This window comes from Diceros bicornis, chromosome X (genome assembly GCF_020826845.1).
Source record: "Diceros bicornis minor isolate mBicDic1 chromosome X, mDicBic1.mat.cur, whole genome shotgun sequence".
Lineage (NCBI taxonomy): Eukaryota > Metazoa > Chordata > Mammalia > Perissodactyla > Rhinocerotidae > Diceros > Diceros bicornis.
The window spans coordinates 63,751,385-63,774,011 of NC_080781.1; the positions used below are offsets into that span (position 1 = coordinate 63,751,385).

Here is a 22,627-nt window from a genome sequence, read left to right on the forward strand (position 1 = left end):
TTGCAACAGTATCTTTTGAAGACCGAGCAAAGCTTTTTAATTTTAATGCCATCCAATTTACTGATATTTTTTCTTTTATACTTCCTGGTTTTTATGTCCTATTTAAGAAATCTTTGCCAAACCCAAGGTCACTAAGGTTTCCTCCTAAGTTTTCTTCTAGAAGTTATATAATATTGTCTCTGATTCATTTTGGCTTGACACCTTTCTCAAAATCAAGTGTCCATAAGTTGATTTCTAGATTCTATTCCATTGATCTACATGTCTGTCTTTATGCAATACCAAAATGTTTTGATTACACTAGTTTTATAAGTCCTTAAATCAGGTGGTATAAGTCCTCCAAAGTTGTTATTCTTTTTCAAAATAGTTTTGGGAAAACTAGATCCTTTGCATTTCCCTATAAATTTTAGAATCAGCTTATCAGTTTCTACAAAAAGTCTGCTGGGAGTTTGATTAGGATTGCATAGGATCTATAGGTAAATTTGAGGAGAATTTACGTCTTAACAATATTGAGTCATTTGATCCATGAACACCATACATCTCTCCACTTAAGTCTTTAATTTCTCTCAGCAGTATTTTAGTTTTCAGTGTACAGATGTTACACATCTTTTATCAAATATTTCATATTTTTATGATATTGGAAATTGTTTTTAATTTCAGTTTCTAACTGTTTGGACATACCTGTTGGTTCTTGTAGGTTTTTTGTAGAGTCCTTAGGATTTTCTTCATAGATAATCATGTCATCTGCAAATAGGGACAATTTTATTTATTCTTATCTGCTGTGTATGCCTTTTTTGTGTGTAGGGAAGATTAGCCCTGAGCTAACATCCGATACCAATCCTCCTCTTTTTGCTGAGGAAGATTGGCCCTGAGCTAACATTCATGCCCATCTTCCTCTGCTTTATATGGGATGCTGCCACAGCATGGCTTGACAAGCGGTGCGTCGGTCTGCACCTGGGATCCGAACCTGCGAACCCCGGGCTGCCAAAGCAGAGCGCACCAACTTAACCGCTACGCCACCAGGCCGGCCCCTGCTGAAAGTTTTTATCATGAGTGGATGTTGGGTTTTTTCAAAAGTTTTTTCTGAATCCTATTGAGATGATCTTATAGTTGGTGTGTTTTTACTCTGTTAGTATGGCAAATGACATTGATTTTTTTTTTTCAATTTATTTTTCAAGGCATAACTGACATATAGTAAGATTTACCCTTTTCAGCATACAGTTCTGCGAGTTTTGTCAAACACATACAGTTGTATGACTACCACCACAATCAAGATATAGAATAGTTCTATTAGCCCCCAAAATTCCCCTATACCCCATTGTAGTCAACTCCTCCCACATCCCTGGCCCTTGGCAAACACTGATCTATATTCTGTCATTATCGTTTTCCCTTTGCATCAGTGTCATACAAATAGAAACATACAGTATGGCTTCTTTCATTTAGCGTAATGCATTTGAGATTCATCCATGTTGTTGCCTGTATCAACAGTTTGTACTTTTTTTTTTTTTTTTTTGCTGAATTGTATTCCATTGTATGGATGTCCCACAGTTTGTTTATCTATTCACCTGTTAAAGGATATTTGGGGGCTTTTTTCCAGTTTCTGGGTAAACATAGGTAATCATTTCACTTGGATAAACACCTAGGAGTGGGAGTGCTGAATCATATGGTAAGTGTATGTTTAACTTTATAAGAAACTGCCAAATTGTTTATCTAGTTGTTCATTGCTGGTGTATAGAAATACAATTGATTTTCTGTGTATTAACTTTTATCTTCTGATTTTATTAGTCTAGTAGCTATTTTGTAGGTTCTTTGGGATTTTCTACATAGACAATCATGCCATCTGTAAATACAGTTTTATTTCTTCCTTTTTAATCTGTATGTCTTATTTCTTTTACTTGCCGTATTGTATTGGCTAGGACCTTCAGGGTGATGTCGAGTAGGAGTGATGACAGTAGAAACCCTTCTGTTTTTCCTGATCTCAGGAGCAAAGCATTCAGTCTTTCACCATTAAGTATAATGTTAGCTGTATGGGCTGGCCCCATGGCTTAGCGGTTAAGTGCGTGCACTCCACTGCTGGCGGCCCGGGTTCGGATCCCAGGCACACACCGACGCACCGCTTCTCCGGCCATGCTGAGGCGGCGTCCCACATACAGCAACTAGAGGGATGTGCAGCTATGACATACAACTATCTACTGGGGCTTTGGGGGAAAAAATAAAAATAAATAAATAAATAATGTTAGCTGTAGGTTTTTCATAGATGCTCTTTATCAGCTTGAGGAAGTTCTTATCTGTTCTTAGTTTGCTGTAAGTTTTTATTCTGAGTGGATGTAAATTTTGTCAAATGCTTTTTGTCTGTAGCTTTTTGGTTTGGTAGATTACTTTGATGTTCAAATATGGAAGCAACCTTGCATTCCTTGGATAAACTCCACTTGGTTTTGATAAATCATCCTTTTTGTGTATTTTTGAGTTCAACAATATGTAAAATTAAAATTTCGCTAAAATCGAAATTTTGTGTAAAATTTTGCATCTGTGTTCAGAAGGGATACTGGTCTGTTGTTTTCTTATAATGTCTTCATCTGGTTTTGGTATCAGGTAATGCTGGCCTCTTAGAATAAGTTGGGAAGTAGTCCATCCTCTTCAATTGTCTGGGAGAGTTTATATAGAATTAATATTGTTTCTTCCTTAAAAGTTTGGTATAATTCACAAGTTAAGCCCTCTGGGCCTGAAAGGTTTTTTGTTAGTTTTTGCTTTTTGGCGGGAGGAGGGTTAACTAAAATTCAATTTTTAAAAATAAATACGGGGTTGTTCAGGTTATATAGTTCTTCTTGAGTGAGCTTTGGTAGTTTGTGTGTTTCAGAGAACTTGTCTGTTTCATCAAAGTTGTCAAATTTATTGGCATGAAGTTATTCATAATATTCCCTTATTGTCCTTCTAATGTCTGTAAAAGCTGTAGTAATGTCACCTGTCTCGTTCCTGGTATTGATAATTTTGTGTCTTTTCCCCTTTTTCCTGATCAGTTTGGCTAGAGGTTTATCAAAGAACCAGATCATTCTTACAAATGGTTAAAATGGTAAATTTTATATTATGTATATTTTACCACAATAAAAAAATACCTAAAAAACCCCAGCTCATTAATTTCCAACCCAATCTTTATTATTTTCTTACTTCTGCTTTGGATTTAATTGGCTCTTATTTTTTTAGTTTCTTAAGGTAGAAGCTGAGATCATTGATTTAAGTTCTTTCTTCTTTTCTAATATAGGCTTTTAGTGTTATAAATTTCCCCTTAAGTACTCCTTTAATGACATCCCACAAATTTTGATAGTTATGTTTTCATTTTCATTCAATTCAGAATATATTCTAATTTCCCTGTTGATTGCTTCTTTAACCCATAGGTTATTTAGAAGTACGTTATTTAGTTTCCAAATATTGGGAGATTTTTCCAAATATCTTTCTGTTGTGATTTCTAATTTAATTCCATTGTGGTTAGAGAACATACTTTGTATGACTTGAATCCTTTTGAATTTATTGAAACTTATCACTTAGAATATGGTCACTCTTGGCAAATGTTCTGTGTGAACTTAACAAGAATGTGTATTCTGCTGTTATTGGATAGACTGTTCTATAAATGTCAATCATGTCGATTTGATTGCTTGTGCTGTTCATTTCTACTGTATCCTTGCTGATTTTCTGCTTACTTGTTTTATTAATTATTGAGAGATGGGTATTGAAATCTCCAACTAGAATTATGGATTTGTCTTTTTCTCCTTGTAGTTCTATCTGTTTTTTTGCTTAATGTATTTTGAAGCTCTGTTATTAGGGGCATAAACATTTAGGATTAATTTATCCCTTCATTATTATGAAATGATCTTTTTTATCCCTAGTAATATTCTTTGTTCTGAAATCTACTTTTTCTGTTAATAATATAGCCCCTCCATCTTTCTTTCTTTTTTTTTTAATTTTATTTATTTATTTATTTTTCCCCCAAAGCCCCAGTAGATAGTTGTATGTCATAGTTGCACATCCTTCTAGTTGCTGTATGTGGGACACGGCCTCAGCATGGCCAGAGAAGCGGTGCGTCGGCGCGCGCCCAGGCTCTGAACCAGGGCTGCCAGCAACAGAGTGTGCGCACTTAACCGCCAAGCCACGGGGCCGGCCCACCCCTCCATCTTTCTTTCAACTAATGTTAGCATGCTATATATATTTATTAATCCTTTTAGTTTTAACCTATTTGCACCTTCATTTTTATTTTTTTTTCACAGAATTGGAAGTAATTCTTTATTGATAAATATTTTTACCAGAATTAGAAATGTCAGTAGAAAAATAAAAAATTTAAATAATTTTCTGTTGTACAAAGATTTGATCATTTTGACTGTAGCAGTTAGTGAAATAATCTAATACAAAAAGTTAAGCTGCTTTTAGTCACAACCAGCCTAACAGAGTGCACAAAAAAGAAATGCATGTACACAAAACTTTCTGTGTGTGGAGAGCTAATAGCACCAGGGCTTCACATTCCAGAAAATTGTTTCTTAGGGAAGGCTGGTATACACTGTAGTTGTTATAAGAACTTAATTTAAACCAGAGCAGTCAGAAAGAACACTGGAATCAAAAGCCAACATATAATTTAAAAACTTAAAAAACATGAGGAAGGGTTTAAAGGTAGTTATTTGCATGAAGTTTTTCTCACTACTTTAGACATTTCCTAAGAAGTAATGTTTTGATGGGAAAAAAAAAGAATTAATAGCACAAAGAGACATCTTTCTCTTGGAATACTCATTACGCATTTGTATATGGACTTAAGTTTTCATGAAATGGCTTTACTTCCAAATCCCCATATTAAAGAATCCAGAAATCAGCTTTTATGGTTGGGGGATGCCTCCTTCCTCTGCTTAAAGAAAAAGAAAAGTGGGTGCATAGCTGGGGGAGGGGTAGTTGCATATGTCTCTAAGAAAGACAGTTGGCAAAAATTCTCAAAAAACTATATATGGTAAAATAAAATGTTCAACATAAATGCTAATATTTTTTCATCTGAGCAACCATCTGCAAATAATTGTGTATTTGAGACAAGAAATTTAAAAACAACAACAAAAACAAGAGAGAATAGACATTCTTTATCATTCAAATAGTTTCTCCCTGAAAACATTTCAGACTACAAATCTCAATCTATATAAAGTCTATATACATTTATTCACAGGAGAACATTCACATAGTGGGATGGATAAAACATTTAATAATTTGAAGATACATAACATTTTATATTTGAAATTTTTAAACAGAGTAGATAATCAAAATATAGCAAACAAGAAACAGATGGAAACAAAGACATCTTTCAAAATGCATTCATTTTTGTGTCTTGGCTCTAAAAGAAAAATAACCAAACATTGAAATCATGGATCATTATGTTCAAAAATTAGTATTTAGGGGGAGGGGCCCACCAACCACTGGCCCACATGTTCAATTTGTGAAATTCTATCCAAAAGAATGTTTTAGGTGAGAACGCTAAAGGCATCCTTCAATAGAGATGATTAAAATCATTTCCTATAATAAAGGATACAACATCCTCAAAGTTCTTAAACTGAAGGGCTACTTTTCAAAATCATAGCTCCTTGAACTGAAAAACAGAGCCTTTAACTAAAAACTTAAAATTTGCTTGAAAGAAAGATTTGAGCATTGGAGGGTAACCTTGTTGGGGAATTTGTAAGGACATCTGCCTGCATTCCAGCTCTACTTGTAATTTTCCACCTGGTCTTGAGTATAAGTCACTATAATTTTGATAAGTGGTCTAATGGCTTATTAAAAGAAAATGTCAAGTTAATTTTTGTGATCCCTTTGTAATTTTTCTCTTTGACTATCTCTGGTTAAATTGGTCCTCCTGGCTATTTTTTAATCAGAAGCTGAGTGCCTATTGCTCCAATTGGAACAGATACATTCATGTACACATGACCTCATGGGCTATTAGCCTGACTCTCAGAATGAAAACTTTCCTTTAAAAATGTCAGATTTAATTACCAGAAACTATTTTGAAAACAGAAAAAAACACTGATTGTATTCCATACAAAACAGTTTAGGTGGTAAAGATCAAGTTAGATACTTAATTTTTGCAATCCTATCTCTTTTGAAGGTCACAGTTTCCAGGCCTTTGTTTTGGTTTGGTTTGGTTTGGTTTGGTTTGGTTTGGTTTGGTTTTTTGTTTTGGTTTGGGGTTTTTTTTGTGAGGAAGATCAACGCTAAGCTAACATCCATGCCAATCCTCCTCTTTTTGCTGAGGAAGACTGGCCCTGAGCTAACATCTATTGCCAATCCTCCTCCTTTTTTTTTCCTTTTTCCTCCCCAAAGCCCCAGTAGATAGTTGTATGTCATAGTTGCACATCCTTCTAGTCACTGTATGTGGAACGCTGCTTCAGCATGGCCGGAGAAGTGGTGTGTCAGTGTGCGCCTGGGATCCGAACCCGGGCTGCCAGTAGCGGAGGGCGCGCACTTAACTGCTACGCCACGGGGCCAGCCCCTCCAGGCCTTTTAACGGAAAAGAAAGTTAGGCAGTAGAAGAAAAATTGAAATAGCTAAAATTAGATTAAAAAAACTCTTGATATTTAATTCTCTTTAAGGATATAAATTCTCTTGAAAGAAAACGCAGAGGGCACAGTGGAGGGATATCTGAAAATTAACTTTAGGCACTTTCTGGGAGTGATACCTAATACTGTCAAAGTGGGTTGAAGACCCACCACTGGGTAAGCACGTTAAGACTAAGAAATCAGGGACTGGCCTGGTGGTGTAGTGGTTAAGTTTGTATGCTCCGCTTTGGTGGTCCAGGGTTCGCGAGTTTAGATCCTGGGTGTGGACCTACACACGACTCATCAAGCCATACTGTGGTGGCATCCCACATACAAAATAGAGGAAGATTGGCACAAATGTTAGCTCAGGGACAATCTTCCTCAGCAAAAAGAGGAAGATTCGCAACAGATGTTAGCTCAGGGCTGATCTTCCTCACCAAAAAAAAAAAAAAAAAGACTAAGAAATCAATAACCATGAACTGTACTTTAAGCTGCACTTCTACAATTTTTCAAGAGCCATTAATAAACCAAAGTCACTAAGAAAAACTAACAGAATGTTTAAGTATCTTTTTTGTGTGCCTCAATGTTAAAAGAGTATCCTAACCAATCTGGCTTAAAATTTTTAACTGGAGCTACTTAATAGGGTATGTTTCCATTTAAACTAAATAAAATTAATAGACTAAGAGTGATAGGAAAGAGTGGTACAGGAATTCTGGGGAAAAAAGTCTCAATTAGCTAGCTAATTTTGATAAAATGTACAAAATGACAAATTCACATCTCTTAAAATGTATTAAATAATTAGAGGTCAAGATAGTTATCCATAAAATGTCACATCATTCGGTAGTTATCTCTTTTTTCTTTAAATAGTGGAATGAAAGCCACTACTCGTGTTATAGATTTTTTTTTCCTGTTTTTCTTCTCAAAGCTACACTCAACTGAAACCTAATTGGCACTGACTGTCATGAAGATATAGCAAAAGAAGAGTCTGCCAAATTTTAATCAAGATTAGAACAAATAAGATTTTAGTATGTATGCTCTGCTTAGAAATAAGCCAATATTTTCCATAGTTTCTCTGAAATATGCAACATTGCATTTTCTCACAGGATATTGTAAATTTCAGCATGAAGGATGCCAACCCAGAAACATTGTCAACCTGGCTTGGGTAAAGGTGTACCTGTAAAACTGCTTAAATTAAATATCTCCCCAAAAAAAAAAAAAAAACAAATTGATTTGTTTTGGTTGAGAATAATAGGAGTCCAGAAAGATCTTCAGTTCAATTCCTGGAACTTCAACTGAAGAAAGGGCTAAGATGTTGTTCTTCACATACTTTTTCATCTGAGTTGCTTCCATCTGAAGAACTAAGAAAACACTACATTCCATAATGTATTCTTTTGAAGGATTCTACAAAACTTAGGTTCGGCATCATAGTTTGAGGGTGTATCCTCTAGAGTAGCTAAAACCCATAAAAAGAAGACCACCACTACACAAAACGTCTGTCCAGTGCCCAGGGTGAGGGCTTCAAATGGTATCATTTCCTTTCCTGCTGCTCGGTACACTCCAGCAATTGTTGCACCATATTTCTGATGTCTGAGGGTGCAAAGGGCCAGTAATCCAGCAGGGACATGGAAGAAGAGAGAGGACACCAGTGCCCACAGGAACACACCATACCACATCTCTGAGAAGGAGCAGAGAGAAGTGGAGTTGGGGCACAGGGTTCCATTGCCCATCTGCAGCACGAGCTTCAGACTGAGGATCTGCTGCAGGAGCCTGGCCAACCCCCTGCTGCTGCTGCACCCCTTATGCTCCATCCCATAGCCATTCACCACAGAGAGATGGGGGAGAGCGTCCAAAGGGCTGCCGAGGCTTACTTTCACTCACAGCCCGCTCTGCTCTCCGCAGCTCTGCTGCCTCAGCGTCACCTTCGGCTGGGCCCTCTTCCTCCTACCTATGCTTTCATTTTTAAAATGTGTTTCTTGTAGGCAGCATATAGTTGGGTCTAGCTTTTTAAATCCAATCTGACAATCTCTGCATTTTAACTGAGGTGTTTAGATCATTTACATTTAATGTGATTTTGATATGGGTAGGTTTGAATCTGTCATCTTGCTATTCGTTTTCTATTTGTCCCATCTGTTCTTCATTCCCTTTTTCCTTGTTTTCACGCTTCTTTTGGATCAATTGAGTATTTTTATGATTCCATATTATCTCCTTTGTTGGCTCATATATGATTTTGTTTCGTGTATTTTGGTGCTTTGTTATTAGGAATATAAACATTAAGGATTAAGTTCTCTTGAATAGTTCACTCCTTTACCATTATGAAGTGATCTTTTTTATCCTTGGTAATATTCTTTGATGTGAATTCTACATTATCTGATATTAATATATCCACTCCAGCTTTCTTTTGATTATATTTAGCATGGTATATCTTTATCCAAAGTGACAGTGTTCTCAGGGATGGTTACTTTTTTAAAAACTGAATTTAGTTAATTTTGCTTACTTAAAAAAATTCCATTCGTCTATTTTAAAGATTAAGAATGGATATCTATTTATTAAATAGCACAGATAATCAAAATATACTTTAATTCTATATCATGACTGGTTAAGGACAAAGGTTGAGGAAGAAATGGAGAAGGTAAAGACAAAGTACATAGAAATGCTAGGATATCTGGAGAAAGATTTTCTGCAGAAAGCCTCTTTCTTATGACCTTTTGGGATATTGCTATTAAAGGCTCTTAGAGAACTATTGGAATTTTTGGTGAGTATAGGCATGAATGGAAATCTCACTTTTAGTTCCTTGGACTCTGGTCTGAGTGAAATTAAGTCTGGAGCTGAATCTAGCCCACAGGCCAGAGATTCCTCATTCCTCACCCAATATCACTGATTTCTAGAACTGGCTTGGAAATGAAATTGAGGTTATGGTCAGTACTGAGGAAGCCAAACGCCATCTGAATGACCTTCTTGAAGATAGAAAGATCCTGGCTCAGGATGTGGCTCAACTCAAAGAAAAAAAGGAATCTGGGGAGAATCCACCTCCTAAACTCCGGGTAAGTGCCCTTATGGAAATATGTTACCAACAATTGGACTCTGCACTCCTCAAAAACCCTCACTACTTTAGAGGATTACTTTCCTTTTAGTCCTTCACCTTCATTCCCACTATTCTTTACAGAGGCGCACATTCTCACTTGCTGAACTGCGTGGTCAAGTTTCTGAGTCAGAGGATTCCATTACAAAGCAGATTGAAAGCCTAGAGACTGAAATGGAACTCAGGTAATGGGTCTATCTCTAAGGCATTATAAAAATTTATGCCTGGAATCAAAATATAACCTATCAATCTGGTGATTCAAAAGCTTGTTTTTCAAAAGCTTTGTGATGGTGGAGAAACAAGAGAAAGTAGTGATTTTTTTTTTTAACCATACACTTTACTAGACATGTTAATACATTTTCTCATTCAGTCCCTCCCTATAAAGTATCATTATACCTTATGAGGTAAGTATCATTCTTCTCACTTTAGGGATCTAAACTGAAGTTCAGAGATCTTAAGAAATTTGCTAAAGTTTATACAGAGCTGGGATTCGAAATCCAGTCTATCTAATTCCAAAGCCCATGCTCTTTACGATGCACCACAATTTTTGATGTAATAGTATCTCTGAAATGTAGAACTGACTAAAAACAAAACTTCAGAAGTACCCAAGAAATGATAGCAAAGAGCAATAACATAGAAGGAGAATTTTAGAGATCATCAGCAAAGTAGATATAATGTATAAGTAAAGTTATCATAAGCATTAAATGAGATTAGTAAGTAAAGTACATAACACAGTACTTGACATATTAGAGGTGCTCAATGAACATTCTTCTCTTTCTCCCTTCCTGGCTCTAAAACCAGAAATTATGCTACACAGCCTTTCTAATCAGTATCATTGTCTTTTAAGTATCTATGAGATCTAGAAAAACAGAACTTCGACAGAGATTTTATGTCTTAGGATAATAGAATTTTATTGCCCAGAAGACCTTGGAGATCATTTAATTTGTTTTTAGCAACACACACTAGCTGTTTATCTTTGGATACATCTATAAGTCACTCAACATTTGAATTTCTGCTTTGTGCTGCACTGGATGTGTTTGGGATATATAGAAAGAATAAATGATGTCTTGCTCTCAAGTGGAAGTAGTGTAATGACTCACAGTAGTGTGTTGGAATTATTTGTTGAAATTTCAGGAATGTTGTAAACCATTGATGGCTTACAGTTGGTTTTGGTAAGAGTATTTCACAGAAACTAGCAAAAGCTACAAATCAGGTCTCGTTTTTAAGTGCTGGTTGTTAAACATTTACCTGTACACCTCTGTGCATAAGTAAATGATTACTTAAATGTAGGGCAGGTGCCAAGCAGAGGGCAATTAGACAGAGGTGAGTTTAATCAAGGGAATTTTCCTAAAGTTGATGAGACTTAAACTAAATTTGGAAATAGCTAAGGGACATGAATTGTCAGAGAAGACAGGAAAGGGCATATGATAGACAACAACTCTGAAGTGTTCTGGCTCACCTCTTCCAAGAAGCCTCCCGACTCTTCATCCCTCACTAATCTTCCTCTTCTCTAAACTCCTTCAGAACTTACAGTACTCAGTCATGTGGTACAGATGATATATGTTATCTTTATGTGTATTAATTATTTTATATTTATTAGTCTTGTCAATCTAGACAGATTGTAAGCTTGTTGAAGGAAAGGGCTATATATTAGACCAAGGTTCTCAAAGGGTGGTCCACAAACCCCTAGGGATCTCTGAGACGCTTTCAGGGAGTCTGAGGGATAAAAACTATTTTCATAATAATATTAAGACATTATTTGCCATTTTACTATGTTGATGTTTGCCATGATAGTGCAAAAGCAACAGTGGACAAAACTGCTGACACCTTAGCTTGAATCAAAGCAGTGGCACCAACCTGTACTAGTGGTCATTATAGACTTCACCACCACATACTCTCAGTTTAAAAAAAAAATTAGTTTTACTTAAGAAAGGCTTTGATAAAGCAGTACAAATTATTAATTTGATTAAATCTTGGCCCTTGAGTTCAGATCTTTTTAATATTCTGTGTGACGGAGCGGGAAGAGCACAGGAAGCACTTCTGCTGCCCACTGACGTGTGACAGCTGTCTCGAGGAAAAGCACTTGTGTGCTTGTTGGAGGCCTCTTTTCTCATGGAACATCGCTTTTACTTGAAAGAACGACTGACAGACAAACTATGGTTATTCAGACTCGGGTACTTGGCAGACATTCATCTAAAAAATGAACAGAGTGAGCCTGTCACCTCAAGGAAAACAACTGAAAGTGTTTGTCACCAAAGATAAAATTTGAGCTTTCAAGCAAAACTTAGAATTTTGGAAAACTTGTGTCCATCAACATGAGCTTGACAGTTATTCATAACTTTTCTGATGAGACCAATAGTGATATTAATAATTGTGTTTTTTTATATCGTATAATGAAATGTGTTAAAGTTTGAAGCCTGTTCAAATGACATTTTACAGAATCATGTATTGGTAAAAGATCCATTTAGATTGCAAGATAGACCAATGGATGTTATGAGAGTCAGAAAAGTTTATTAACAGTGATTTCAGATTCTGCATTTCAACTAACTTTTAAGGAACTACCACTTGTTGGGTTTTGGTGTAGTCTCAAAGAAGAATATCCAAAATTATCTGAAAAGGCTGTTAAAATGCTCCTCCTTTGTCCAACTACATATCCTTGTGAGGCCAGACTGTCTTCATTTATGTCAACCAGAATATGTCACAAAAGATTGAATGCAGAGGGAGATATGAGTATCCAGCTGTCTTCTACTAAGCCAGACATTACAGACATTTGTAAAAAATGTAAAACAATCCCATTCTTCTCACTAAATTATTTTTTGTTTTGGAAAATGTTATTTTTTGATAAAATATGTTAGTGTAGTATAATGGATTATTGTTATTTTTAAGTGAATAAATACTTAATTTTTTTCTCAGTTTTACTTTCTAATACTGTAAATATCAATAGGTATAACATATACGAACAGTTTCTTAGAGGTTCTCAATAATTTTTAAGAGTGTAAAGGGGTCCTGAGACCCAAAAATTTGAGAACTGCTATCTTAGATTATTTTGGTACCCATCTTCTTTACAGTACCTTACATAGCACTGCATGTTACACACATGCTGGTATGCTCCCTTACTGGACTCATAGCAGATTTGAGAAGGAAGCTATTAATGAAACAAATACTGTGTAAACCTTGGTCTCAGGCCATACTTGATCAGAAAATATCTGGAAGCTATAACCAGACTCAGAGTATCTAGTCTTCTTAAGAAACTTCTCAGTCCTTTGGCAGGTACTTCAAGATAACCTCTCACAATACCAGCCATAGGTAGCAATTTGGTATTTGATTCCAGCAAAGAACATTTACCTGTTTGTTCTTTTAAGATTTTTTTCCTTTAGTTCTCTAACCTAAATCTTGTCCTTGCATAGGTGAGCCACCATATCACAATCTGAGTTTATATGGCCTCAAGACAAAGTCACATTATAGTCAATGCACTACAACAAAAGTCTTACTAAAACAAATCTTTCCAAGTCCCACTATATGACCTGTTTATTTCAACCAGTATTTAATAAAATAAAACCATTTGGATAGTCTCTTGGAGTCCCTTTGTAACAGGATTTGAGATGCTGTATAAAATCCTAACCAGATGACTCAATCATTATTTAAATGATATTTAACTGATACCTCCATCCATAAAATTATTTGAAATTTTTCCTTGGAGTGCTTCCCCTCACCTTGGTGTTGAGGCTACTAGCAATAAAGCTTATTGTTTCTTTCCCTAAAGGAGTGCTCAGATTGCTGACCTACAGCAGAAGCTGCTGGATGCAGAAAGTGAAGACAGGTCCAAACACCGCTGGGAGAATATTACTACCATTCTGGAAGCCAAGTGTGCCCTGAAATATTTAATTGGAGAGGTAAACATCACTCTTCCTACCAGCAATTAGGGGTCTGGCTTGGGTAGGTTGAAATAAGATGTTAGCCTGGAATACTGTCATAGTGTTATTGCCACTTTTCATGATAGAAACCATAATGACACTAACATTATAGAAACCATTTTATAGGTCAAGGTTGGTATGAGCAAGTACAGGCCGGTTACTTGGAAAAATATGATATGACTTGAAAATTGATACCTGTCATGCCTGGCATAGCAAGTGCTCAATAAATGTTCTCTGTTATTATTAGGAAAAGATCAGGATGCCATGGTAGGCCACTGGTTAAACATAAACTATGATACTGTACTACTTTTTAAAATACCTATGAGATATATATTCAAAAAGTTGAAGATACAATCTAGGAAAGAGAAAACCTAATCATATTTTGACATGTAAAGATTCATCTTAAGGAAAATCCATCTTCACTGACCTTAAAATAATATACTATCTTACATTGTCATAAGACGAATTAAAGTTGATCACCTCTGGTGATTGAGGCATTTTCATGCCTCAGTCACAAACTTCGACTCTGCAAGTTGTAGCAGAGCTATCCTTTATACATTTTTGTGTTGGGTTAGCAGATTTGTCCTACTAAGGAAATCCTGATTAGTCGTGTGAACACTGGTATTTATGATGTTCAACATCTGGGCTAGTAGAGAACGTAAAACTAGGCCAGCACAGGATATCAATCTAGCCTGGACAGCCAGATCTGCAGTCTTAGCTAATGGGTCTATGGGTTCTGACATGTGAACACAGCCATTCTGAGATGGGACATAATTGGCCATAAGGGTGTGTCCTTTGGATTTCTCTTTAAATTAAGGAAGAACTTCTTAATTATCAGAATTTGGAGTTGTCAGATACTGTTTATGTTAGGTTTATTCTTGCCTTGAGGGAGGCAGGAGATTAAATTACGTTAGTGATGGCTTCTAGCTCTAAGATATCTATCTCAACAGAAAAAGGGGCTCTTGGCCTTGGTAGTGTTGTTACTATTCAATGGTAGAATCCATGTGCCATGAAAAAATAAGAATGGACTTAGACATAGAGGAACTTTTCTCAATCCATTTCAAGAAAACTGACATTTTCCTGCCTAATGAATGGGGAAAGGTGGCCATTCTCCAAATAAACTGATGTGCTTTTATCCCTTCCAGCTGGTCTCCTCCAAAATACAGGTCAGCAAGCTTGAAAGTAGCCTGAAACAGAACAAGGCCAGCTGTGCTGACATGCAGAAGATGCTGTTTGAGGAGCGAAATCATTTTGCTGAAATAGAGACAGAGCTACATGCAGAGCTGGTCAGAGTGGAGCAACAGCACCAAGAGAAGGTAAACCCTGGGAAGCCAAAAAGCTATATTGAGAAACAAACTATTGTTGCTTTTTGTTGTTCGTTAAAAAAAAAAAAAAATAGTAGGGGGCATAAAGTTTTCTTCAAAAGACCATGTAGTCTTTTATAAATTTTGCAAATAAGAAACCTGAAACAGAGAGAAATGACTTGCCTAAGTTTATATATACCGGTGACAATGCCTCTTAGCCTTCAACTTTAATACCAAGATTAACATTGCTGATAAGCATTGTGGCTGTGCTTACTACTTCAAGCCATGAGAGCAAAGGAGAACAGTTTACTTCTAAATCACAGAGGAGTCATCTGGATGACTACTTGGACTAAGCCAGAATTCCTTTTTCCTCTTATTCCTTTGGTCCCATTGGGTTGTATCTTTCTCTAGGTGCTGTACCTTCTCAGCCAGCTACAGCAAAGCCAAATGGCAGAGAAGCTGCTCGAGGAGTCAGTCAGTGAAAAGGAACAACAACTGTTGAGCACCCTGAAGTATCAGGTATGATAAGGAGGCAAAGGTCTCCAGAGATGGGTTCCACAAGGCTGACTGAGAATCCTATCTGATTTAGACCATTGTACTTGCAGCAGAGAGTAATTAACTACTGAAAAAAGGTTTATAATGGTAGCCTCTATTGCCTTTTGGCCCTATTTGATCAATTTAGGGGTATTTAGAATGTAGCCACACATAAAATAACCTCCTTTTTGGTACAGAAATGACAGTACATACTCCATACCAGACTTTGAGGCCTCCTGAGACTTTGCCTCCACCCTGAGCTCTAAAGAGTTGAGAAAGTTAAATCATCCAGTAAAATCCTAGGGGCATTCAGCTGCCTCTTCCTGAGCTTGTTCTTCTGAGTTGAGTCCTGACGTGTTTGTAAAATGCCTGGGGTCTGAATTTCCAGAGGCTGGGAACACCACACCCTTTAGTAGCATGTTGGAGCACTGTTTTATCCAACTTAGAATCTTTTTCCTGAATCACCAGTCTCTATAGTTGCTTTGGCACCTCCCACTAAAGACATAACCAAACTAGTTAAGGTCGTATGCATGAATCCAGTTGTCTTATGTGGCAGGAAGTTTAATTAGGCTTATTAGAGTAGCAAGTAAACTACCTAGTTTGTGTTGAGAAGGGTGAACAAAAGCATCTGTAGACTTCAAAGAAACAGAGCTAACTCTCCGTTGTGGGTTTCTTAATCAGCATCCTGATGTGAATAAGGGATGTGAGGCTAGAGAATAGAAAAGAAGAAGGAAGGTGTGTGGGGCAGAGCCCATGGTTCCTGCGAGTGTGGTCAAGGCTGCTTGGGAGCGTTGGAATAGAAGTGGCATTCAGGACACCTAGGAACTGGTGGGAATCAGGCATTTTTCTGGGTGCCAATGCCTGTTGCACAAAAACCATCTGCTGCCAGCAACTTGGCAGCAGTATGTTTTCATCTATGTGAGTTGTCTGGTAACCCACATGTAGTGCCCAAAATAACCCCACCTATCACTGCACTATCTGGAAATAGGATGAAGAACTTGAGAAGATGCGAGAAGTGTGTGAGCAAAATCAGCAGCTTCTCCGAGAGAATGAAATCATCAAGCAGGTGATATAGCTTCCCACCCACTTAATAAGCCCTGGGAGACCCTGTTGCAACTGAGGCCAGCTCTTGAGAGCAGCCCTGAGTATGATGACTTGGCTGTATTTTATGAGATCTACATCAAGTTTCCATGTGATATAGTCATGTGCATTTCAAAATGGTATAAACATACATTTTTAAATTTGCTCTTTTCTGAATCTAATACTGACCTTGTAAAGTGGGAGTCCTTCGACCTACTTTATTATTACCCTGCCTCGCTTTACTATGACTTAAAATTAAGCTAGCTTAGGAATCTTTATGTTTTAGCCATGAACACTCTCAGAAGCTGCCCTGCAATGTACACTTTGTCTCTTCTTTTCAAATAGAAACTGACCCTCCTCCAAGTAGCCAGCAGACAAAAACCTCATCTTCCTAAGGATACCCTTCTATCTCCAGACTCTTCTTTTGAATATATCCCACCTAAGGTAAACTTCTCAGTGCCTGTGATACCTTCGCATAGCCAAGGTTTGGGGTGAGTGTGCTAAAATCACCTTTTAAGAAGAGGTTGAGAGTTAAAATTCCCAAATTCCAGCATCTCAGTTTTCCCTGGAGTCCCAGATACAACTACAGTACAATCTTGAGGCATTCTCCCTCCCCAGAAGGCTAACTTTTGGCCATGTACAGGCATTATGTAACACAACTGAGGAGGAGGAATAGGAGAAAAGAGCAGTGTTCAGCTGTCCATCCAAAGATACTTATCTCATCATAGCATGAATCCTTCCTTCCTCCCTCAGATTGCTCAGCCTCTATCCCTTCAAAGACTCTGCAAGGCCAAAGGCTAAAGCAGAGTTTCTTCTGATTGGTAAAGCCAAGTGGGGTATATTTGAGGGAGTCTGAAATCTCTGCTCTGAGAATATAGCTGGCAGCAGCTACTGGGAAGATATGATCCACATGTATTTTTTGTTATTTTTATTAAATAACCATTCCAAACCTTTTTTCTCAGCCAAAGCCTTCCCGTTTTAAAGAAAAGTTCCTGGAGCAAAGCATGGACCTTGAGGATCTAAAATATTATTCAGAGCATTCTGTGAATGAGCCTGAGGACGGTAATGGTGATGGTGACGATGGGGATGATGAGGAATGGAAGCCAACAAAATTAGTTAAGATGTCCAAGAAGAACATCCAAGGGGTAGGAGACAGCTCTCATCCCTGTGAGGGGTTGCAGTCATTAGTCTTCACTACCAGTGGGAATATGCCGGCCCCATACCCTGCACCCGAGCCCCTCAATCCTGTTCAGAGGCATTGGCTGCACTGAGGGGTGCTTGTTGAGCCAGCTCTGTATGGAACCCGGGGCTAATAGAGAGGGCTATCTGAGTGCACAAGGTGCCTCCCTTCATGTTTTCAGGTTCTTACCATCTGAACAGGTAGTAGTGTTCTATACCATTTCATTGAGGCTGGTTCCAAAGTGATCATAATAATCCTTCACATTTTTATAGCACTTTACAGTTTATAAACCATTCTTATATATGTTATCTCTTTTCATTGTCACAAAAAATCCAGCGAGATATTTATTATTTGCATTTTACAGGTGGATCTGAGACCCACAGGAGGGAAATGACCTTGCCCAAGGTCATAAAACCAAGTGACAGTCAGGACTTGAAACCAAATATTCCGACTCCAAGTCCAATTTATTTCTACCACATCATGGTCATCTCAGTAAAAATTACAGACCAGAAGCTGAGTGGGAACTTTATCTTCCTTGCCTAATAGAGTGATTTTGCTCACTAGGCTAAGGGGCAACGGGAATTATAGAAAAGGCTAATAATTAAGATTGAACACACCAAGTTAAGGCTAGTTAGGAACAATCTGACTTTGAGGCATGCTTTATTTACTTATACAATAATAGTCCTACGTAATTATCAAACCTAGATGTTTTATGTTGAAACATTAACTTCCCAGGCACTATAGTTCACCACTACCCCAACTGTGCCCTGCAGCCACATTCATTTAAGGAAAACAGTTCACAAATTACCCTAGCTGGCTTCCTGGAAGGTTGCTTGATTTCTTTAGCTGATAGCATGTCACTTGGGGAACTGAGCCTTATAAAGCCACAACACCAAAGAGAAGCAAGTCGTGAGGAATGGACAGTCATGGTGGCATTAAGTCATTTAGAAAGAGTCATCAGGAATGTAACATATCATGTGCTGTTAGTGGGACTAAGAGCTCGTCCTTAGCCTCAGGGAACTTATAATCTAATGGGAAAACAAGGCAAAGAAATAGAAGCACGCCGTAGAACCTCGGCATAGTCATCTCAGGGAGATGGACTAAGAGGTTTTTAAGAGTGACTATAAAGCCAAACCAAGTAGACATAGATTAAGTAGATTAAGAAGATGCCATGAAAGAGATGACTATTGCTATATTATAAAACAGAAAGGGAAATACAGTCTTGGGAGCAACTGGGAGACCATTTATGGCACGATAAATAGCATATTGCAAAGACTTGGATGTAGAGATAGTAGTGGGACAGAGGATTGAGACGCTTAGAGAAAATGGGGCAGAATATGTCTGGCTTTTATTCACTTACTCAATATTATGGACGCTTTACTGTGGTTGAAGTAGAGAGCATGAGCTGAATGTGTATGAAAAGGTCAGCTAAGTAATAGTAAGCAGAGTTGAGAAGTACACACAGAAACAAATGTAAAGGACCTAAAAGCCCTGGGAAGGAGTTTCCAAATATGAAGCAAATACGGGTATACTTGTCCTCAAGGAAAGTTTATTATATGTATTATAGCACTGTTGCTCTAAGCTTAAAAAGGAAATATAGAAGTATAGCAAAAATTGTAAGTAAATAATATTTGCTATCAATGATAAATCCTATGTCTAAACAGTGAGAGATGATTCTTTTCTAAGCTTTTTCCCTGATTTTATAACTTGAAAAGAGAATATAACTGGGCTTTAAGAAGAGCAAGTTGGCATACAATCTAATTTCTCCCTTTTGGCAACCGTGAAGTACATGGATGCTATGACTGCTCTTTGATCAGACTGCTCATAGACACATTAGCAGTAGACCTTGATGCTTTGCATGAAGGCCATCCTGATTATTATTGTTTCAACCCAGCTGAAGCGGGCTGCTATCCTCACTAGGTTACTGCAAAGGAGACTGCAGCAGGCACCAAAATGATGACTTGTCCAAAGCTAATGCTGAAAAAGTAGGCTTCCTCACTCAGCCATGTTTCCTGTAGGTACTAAGGAGATGCTGGGGGATAAGCCATGTGCTATAGTAAAAAATGTAATAGCTTAGAAGCCAGTTAGACATGAGTTCTAGTCTTGAGTTTGCCACTGGTTAATTGGATGACTTTAAGCAAGTCACTTAATCTCCCTAGACCTCAGATTCCTTATCTATGTAATGAAGAGATTAAACTGGAATAGATGATGTATAAGGTCCCTTCCAGCACTAATATCCTGAGTCAAAGTAACAGTCAAAGTTGTATAAATGGGTTTTGTTGTTGTTGTTTTTAATAAATGGGTTTTAATAATACTACCTTTATATGGTGTTATATGGTATCTTAGAAGTTAAAAGAAAAAGTATATGCAAAAGTACCTTGTGAAGGATAAAATACCATGCAGGTATTATTATTAAAGCACTGTAAGCATTTTACAAATATTCTTATTTGTCCCCTTTGGGAGAAAACAGGGAGCAGGTATTCTTGTCTCTACCTTAGTGATGAAAGAATGGAGATGAACTAGGATGAAATGACTTGTCCAATGTCATACCAAGTATTAAATATAGGACTAGAGCCTCCTAATTCCTAGCCTGGTATTCTTTATGTTAAATTTTTTACCTGATCTTATCATTCTGAGATACAGTGTAACACTGAAATCAGTGCTAGAAGAATTAAAGATTCTAAAGCAATAGTTCTCAACCCTGGCTGTACATTAGAATCCCCAAGGGAACTTTTAAACACAGGGAGCCTGGGACCCCACCCCCAGATATTCTGAATTAATTGGTCTGAGGTGGGACCTGGCCTTTTTGAAAAGCTCCCCAGAGATTTCTTATGTACAGCCAGGGTTGAGAACCACTAGCTTAAAGGAACCCCACAGGTCTTTCAGCTTTACTTCCCACTCTATATAAAGAATCCCTCTATTATAGTGGTTCTCAGCTATGGTATTGGGACGTGCTAATGGGTTGCCAGCAGTTGTGATAGGCACACATGTACACACACACATCCCACATGTATATATATTTGCCGTTATGTCTGTGGCAAGGTCATGCTCCCTCTCTTACATTCTGATCTGCGTCCTGGTGTGAGAGAGAATAGGATTAAGTTATAGCTGGTGCACATGGCATTCATGTGAATACATCTGTCATGTGTGTCATGACTGTTCTATAATACCACTACCAGCTGTTTCTCTAGCCTCTGCTTGCTTGAAAACTTCTAGTAGAGGGAAGCTCACAGTCTCACAGGGCAGCCCATTGTATTCCACTAACTGTTAGAAGGTAGTTCCTTGTTGAGCTAAAATGTGCTATCCTATAAATCATCCCAATGGGTCTTGGCTAGGTAAAAGTCTAATTGTTCTTCCTTATGACAGCGCTTTAGATACCACTCTCATACTATTATCCTTTTGGATAAAATAGAGACACATGGACAGGGGGATAGAGTGTTTTTGAGGCATATAGATGAATTTGTAAATGGTCAGAGGATCATACCCAGCCTATAGCAATCAATGGATCATTGTCATCCCGGTGAGGTGTCTCTAGGACATGTCATAGAACTGTCTTTTGCCCTGTTTTATTCAAAGAAGCAAAGATTTTTTTTATTATAATGTCCAGTGCTAGCAAGGGTGACTAAGATAGGCATTCCTGTCTCTTGCTGTTAGGAATGTAAATTGGTATACCTTTCTGGAAGGCAACTTGAAAATATGTATCAAAAGCCTTAAAAATGTTCCTATCCTTTGGCCCAGTAATTATACACATAGGAATTTATACTGAAAAAATAGTCATTGGTATGTAAAAAGATTTATTCATTCAACAAATCTTTTTTTTTTTAAAGATTTTTTATTTATTTATTTATTTATTTTCCCCCCAAAGCCCCAGTAGATAGTTGTATGTCATAGCTGCACATCCTTCTAGTTGCTGTATGTGGGACGCGGCCTCAGCATGGCTGGAGAAGTGGTACGTCGGTGCGCGCCCGGGATCCGAACCTGGGCCGCCGGCAGCGGAGCGCGCACACTTAACCGCTAAGCCACGGGGCCGGCCCCAACAAATCTTTTTTGAGCACCTAACTATGTATCAGGCATGTTTCTAGGTGCTGAGGATACAAGAAACAAGACAGGTAAGATCCTTGGCCTCATGAAACTGAAGACATTCTTGTGGAGAGAGACACACAGTGACCAGGAAAACAAATAAAAAATTTTAGATGATGATAAGAGATAAAAAGAAAATATAGTGAAGTCATAGGAAAAGACTACTTTAGAAGAGTGCTTGGGAGAGGCCTCTCTGAGGAAGAGATATTTAAGCTGAGATCTGAACAAAGTGAAGGAGAAAGTCAGGAAAAGAATCAGAGGAAGAACATTTCAGGAAAAGGAAACAGCAAATGCAAAGACCTCGGGGCAGGAATAAGCTTGGTTTATCAAGGAGCAGCTGAAAAGGCCAGGGTGGCTGGAGTATTTTGAGAAGTGGGAGAGAGTAGTACAAGGTCAGGTCAGAGGGGTAGTCAGGGGCCAGATCGTGGAGGGCCTTGTCAATCATGGTAAGATTTGGATCATATTTATGTACCAGGATATTCGCTGTAACATGATTTATAACAGCAAAACAATCTTAATATTTAACATTAGGAGACTGGTTACATAAATTGACATTTCCATGTTGAAATACTATATACAACTATTAAATATTAAAAATCATGGTGTGACTCAAATTTTATAAAGTGGTGTATATTATTCTCATAATCAGAAAAAAAAGATGTTATAATGGTTTCTTTCACCTTCACAACTACAGAACAATGGTGATGGTTGTCATATGAAAGAGACTTAAGGGCTTGAATTTAACTGTAAACTCAGTATGAATCCACAAAGATATGACAAGGGAAAAAAAGCTACTGTGATTTTAGGCCTCATTAACAGGACTATTAGGTGCATAACAAGGGAGGTGTTTGTCTCCATCTGCTTCACAATGGTCACACCACATTTAGAAAGTTATGCTCATTTCTGGGTGT

At 37.6% G+C, this 22,627-nt stretch overlaps 2 protein-coding genes across 5 annotated transcripts in view; one reads left to right on the top strand and one right to left on the bottom strand.

Annotated features, from left to right (window-relative positions):
- KIF4A (kinesin family member 4A) overlaps positions 1–22,627 on the top strand; it is a 113,697-nt gene that overhangs the window by 85,472 nt on the left and 5,598 nt on the right. For 3 of the 4 annotated variants that reach the window (XM_058536088.1, XM_058536090.1, XM_058536089.1), the window contains 8 exons: positions 9,431–9,586; positions 9,709–9,809; positions 13,388–13,517; positions 14,684–14,854; positions 15,254–15,361; positions 16,365–16,442; positions 16,802–16,900; positions 17,419–17,601. In XM_058536088.1, the coding sequence (XP_058392071.1) occupies positions 9,431–9,586; positions 9,709–9,809; positions 13,388–13,517; positions 14,684–14,854; positions 15,254–15,361; positions 16,365–16,442; positions 16,802–16,900; positions 17,419–17,601 (1,026 nt within the window). The remainder of the gene's footprint in view (positions 1–9,430; positions 9,587–9,708; positions 9,810–13,387; positions 13,518–14,683; positions 14,855–15,253; positions 15,362–16,364; positions 16,443–16,801; positions 16,901–17,418; positions 17,602–22,627) is intronic. The other variant, XM_058536091.1, reaches the window with a different exon arrangement.
- LOC131400649 (transmembrane protein 170A-like) lies at positions 7,904–8,265 on the bottom strand. The gene has a single exon (XM_058535339.1). It carries the CDS (start codon positions 8,216–8,218, stop codon positions 7,904–7,906), a length of 315 nt encoding a protein of 104 aa, XP_058391322.1. The 5' UTR covers positions 8,219–8,265.

Coding starts and splice junctions, on each gene's coding strand:
- LOC131400649 (XM_058535339.1), bottom strand. CDS start 8,218: ATGTGGTATGGTGTGTTCCTGTGGGCACTGGTGTCCTCTCTCTTCTTC.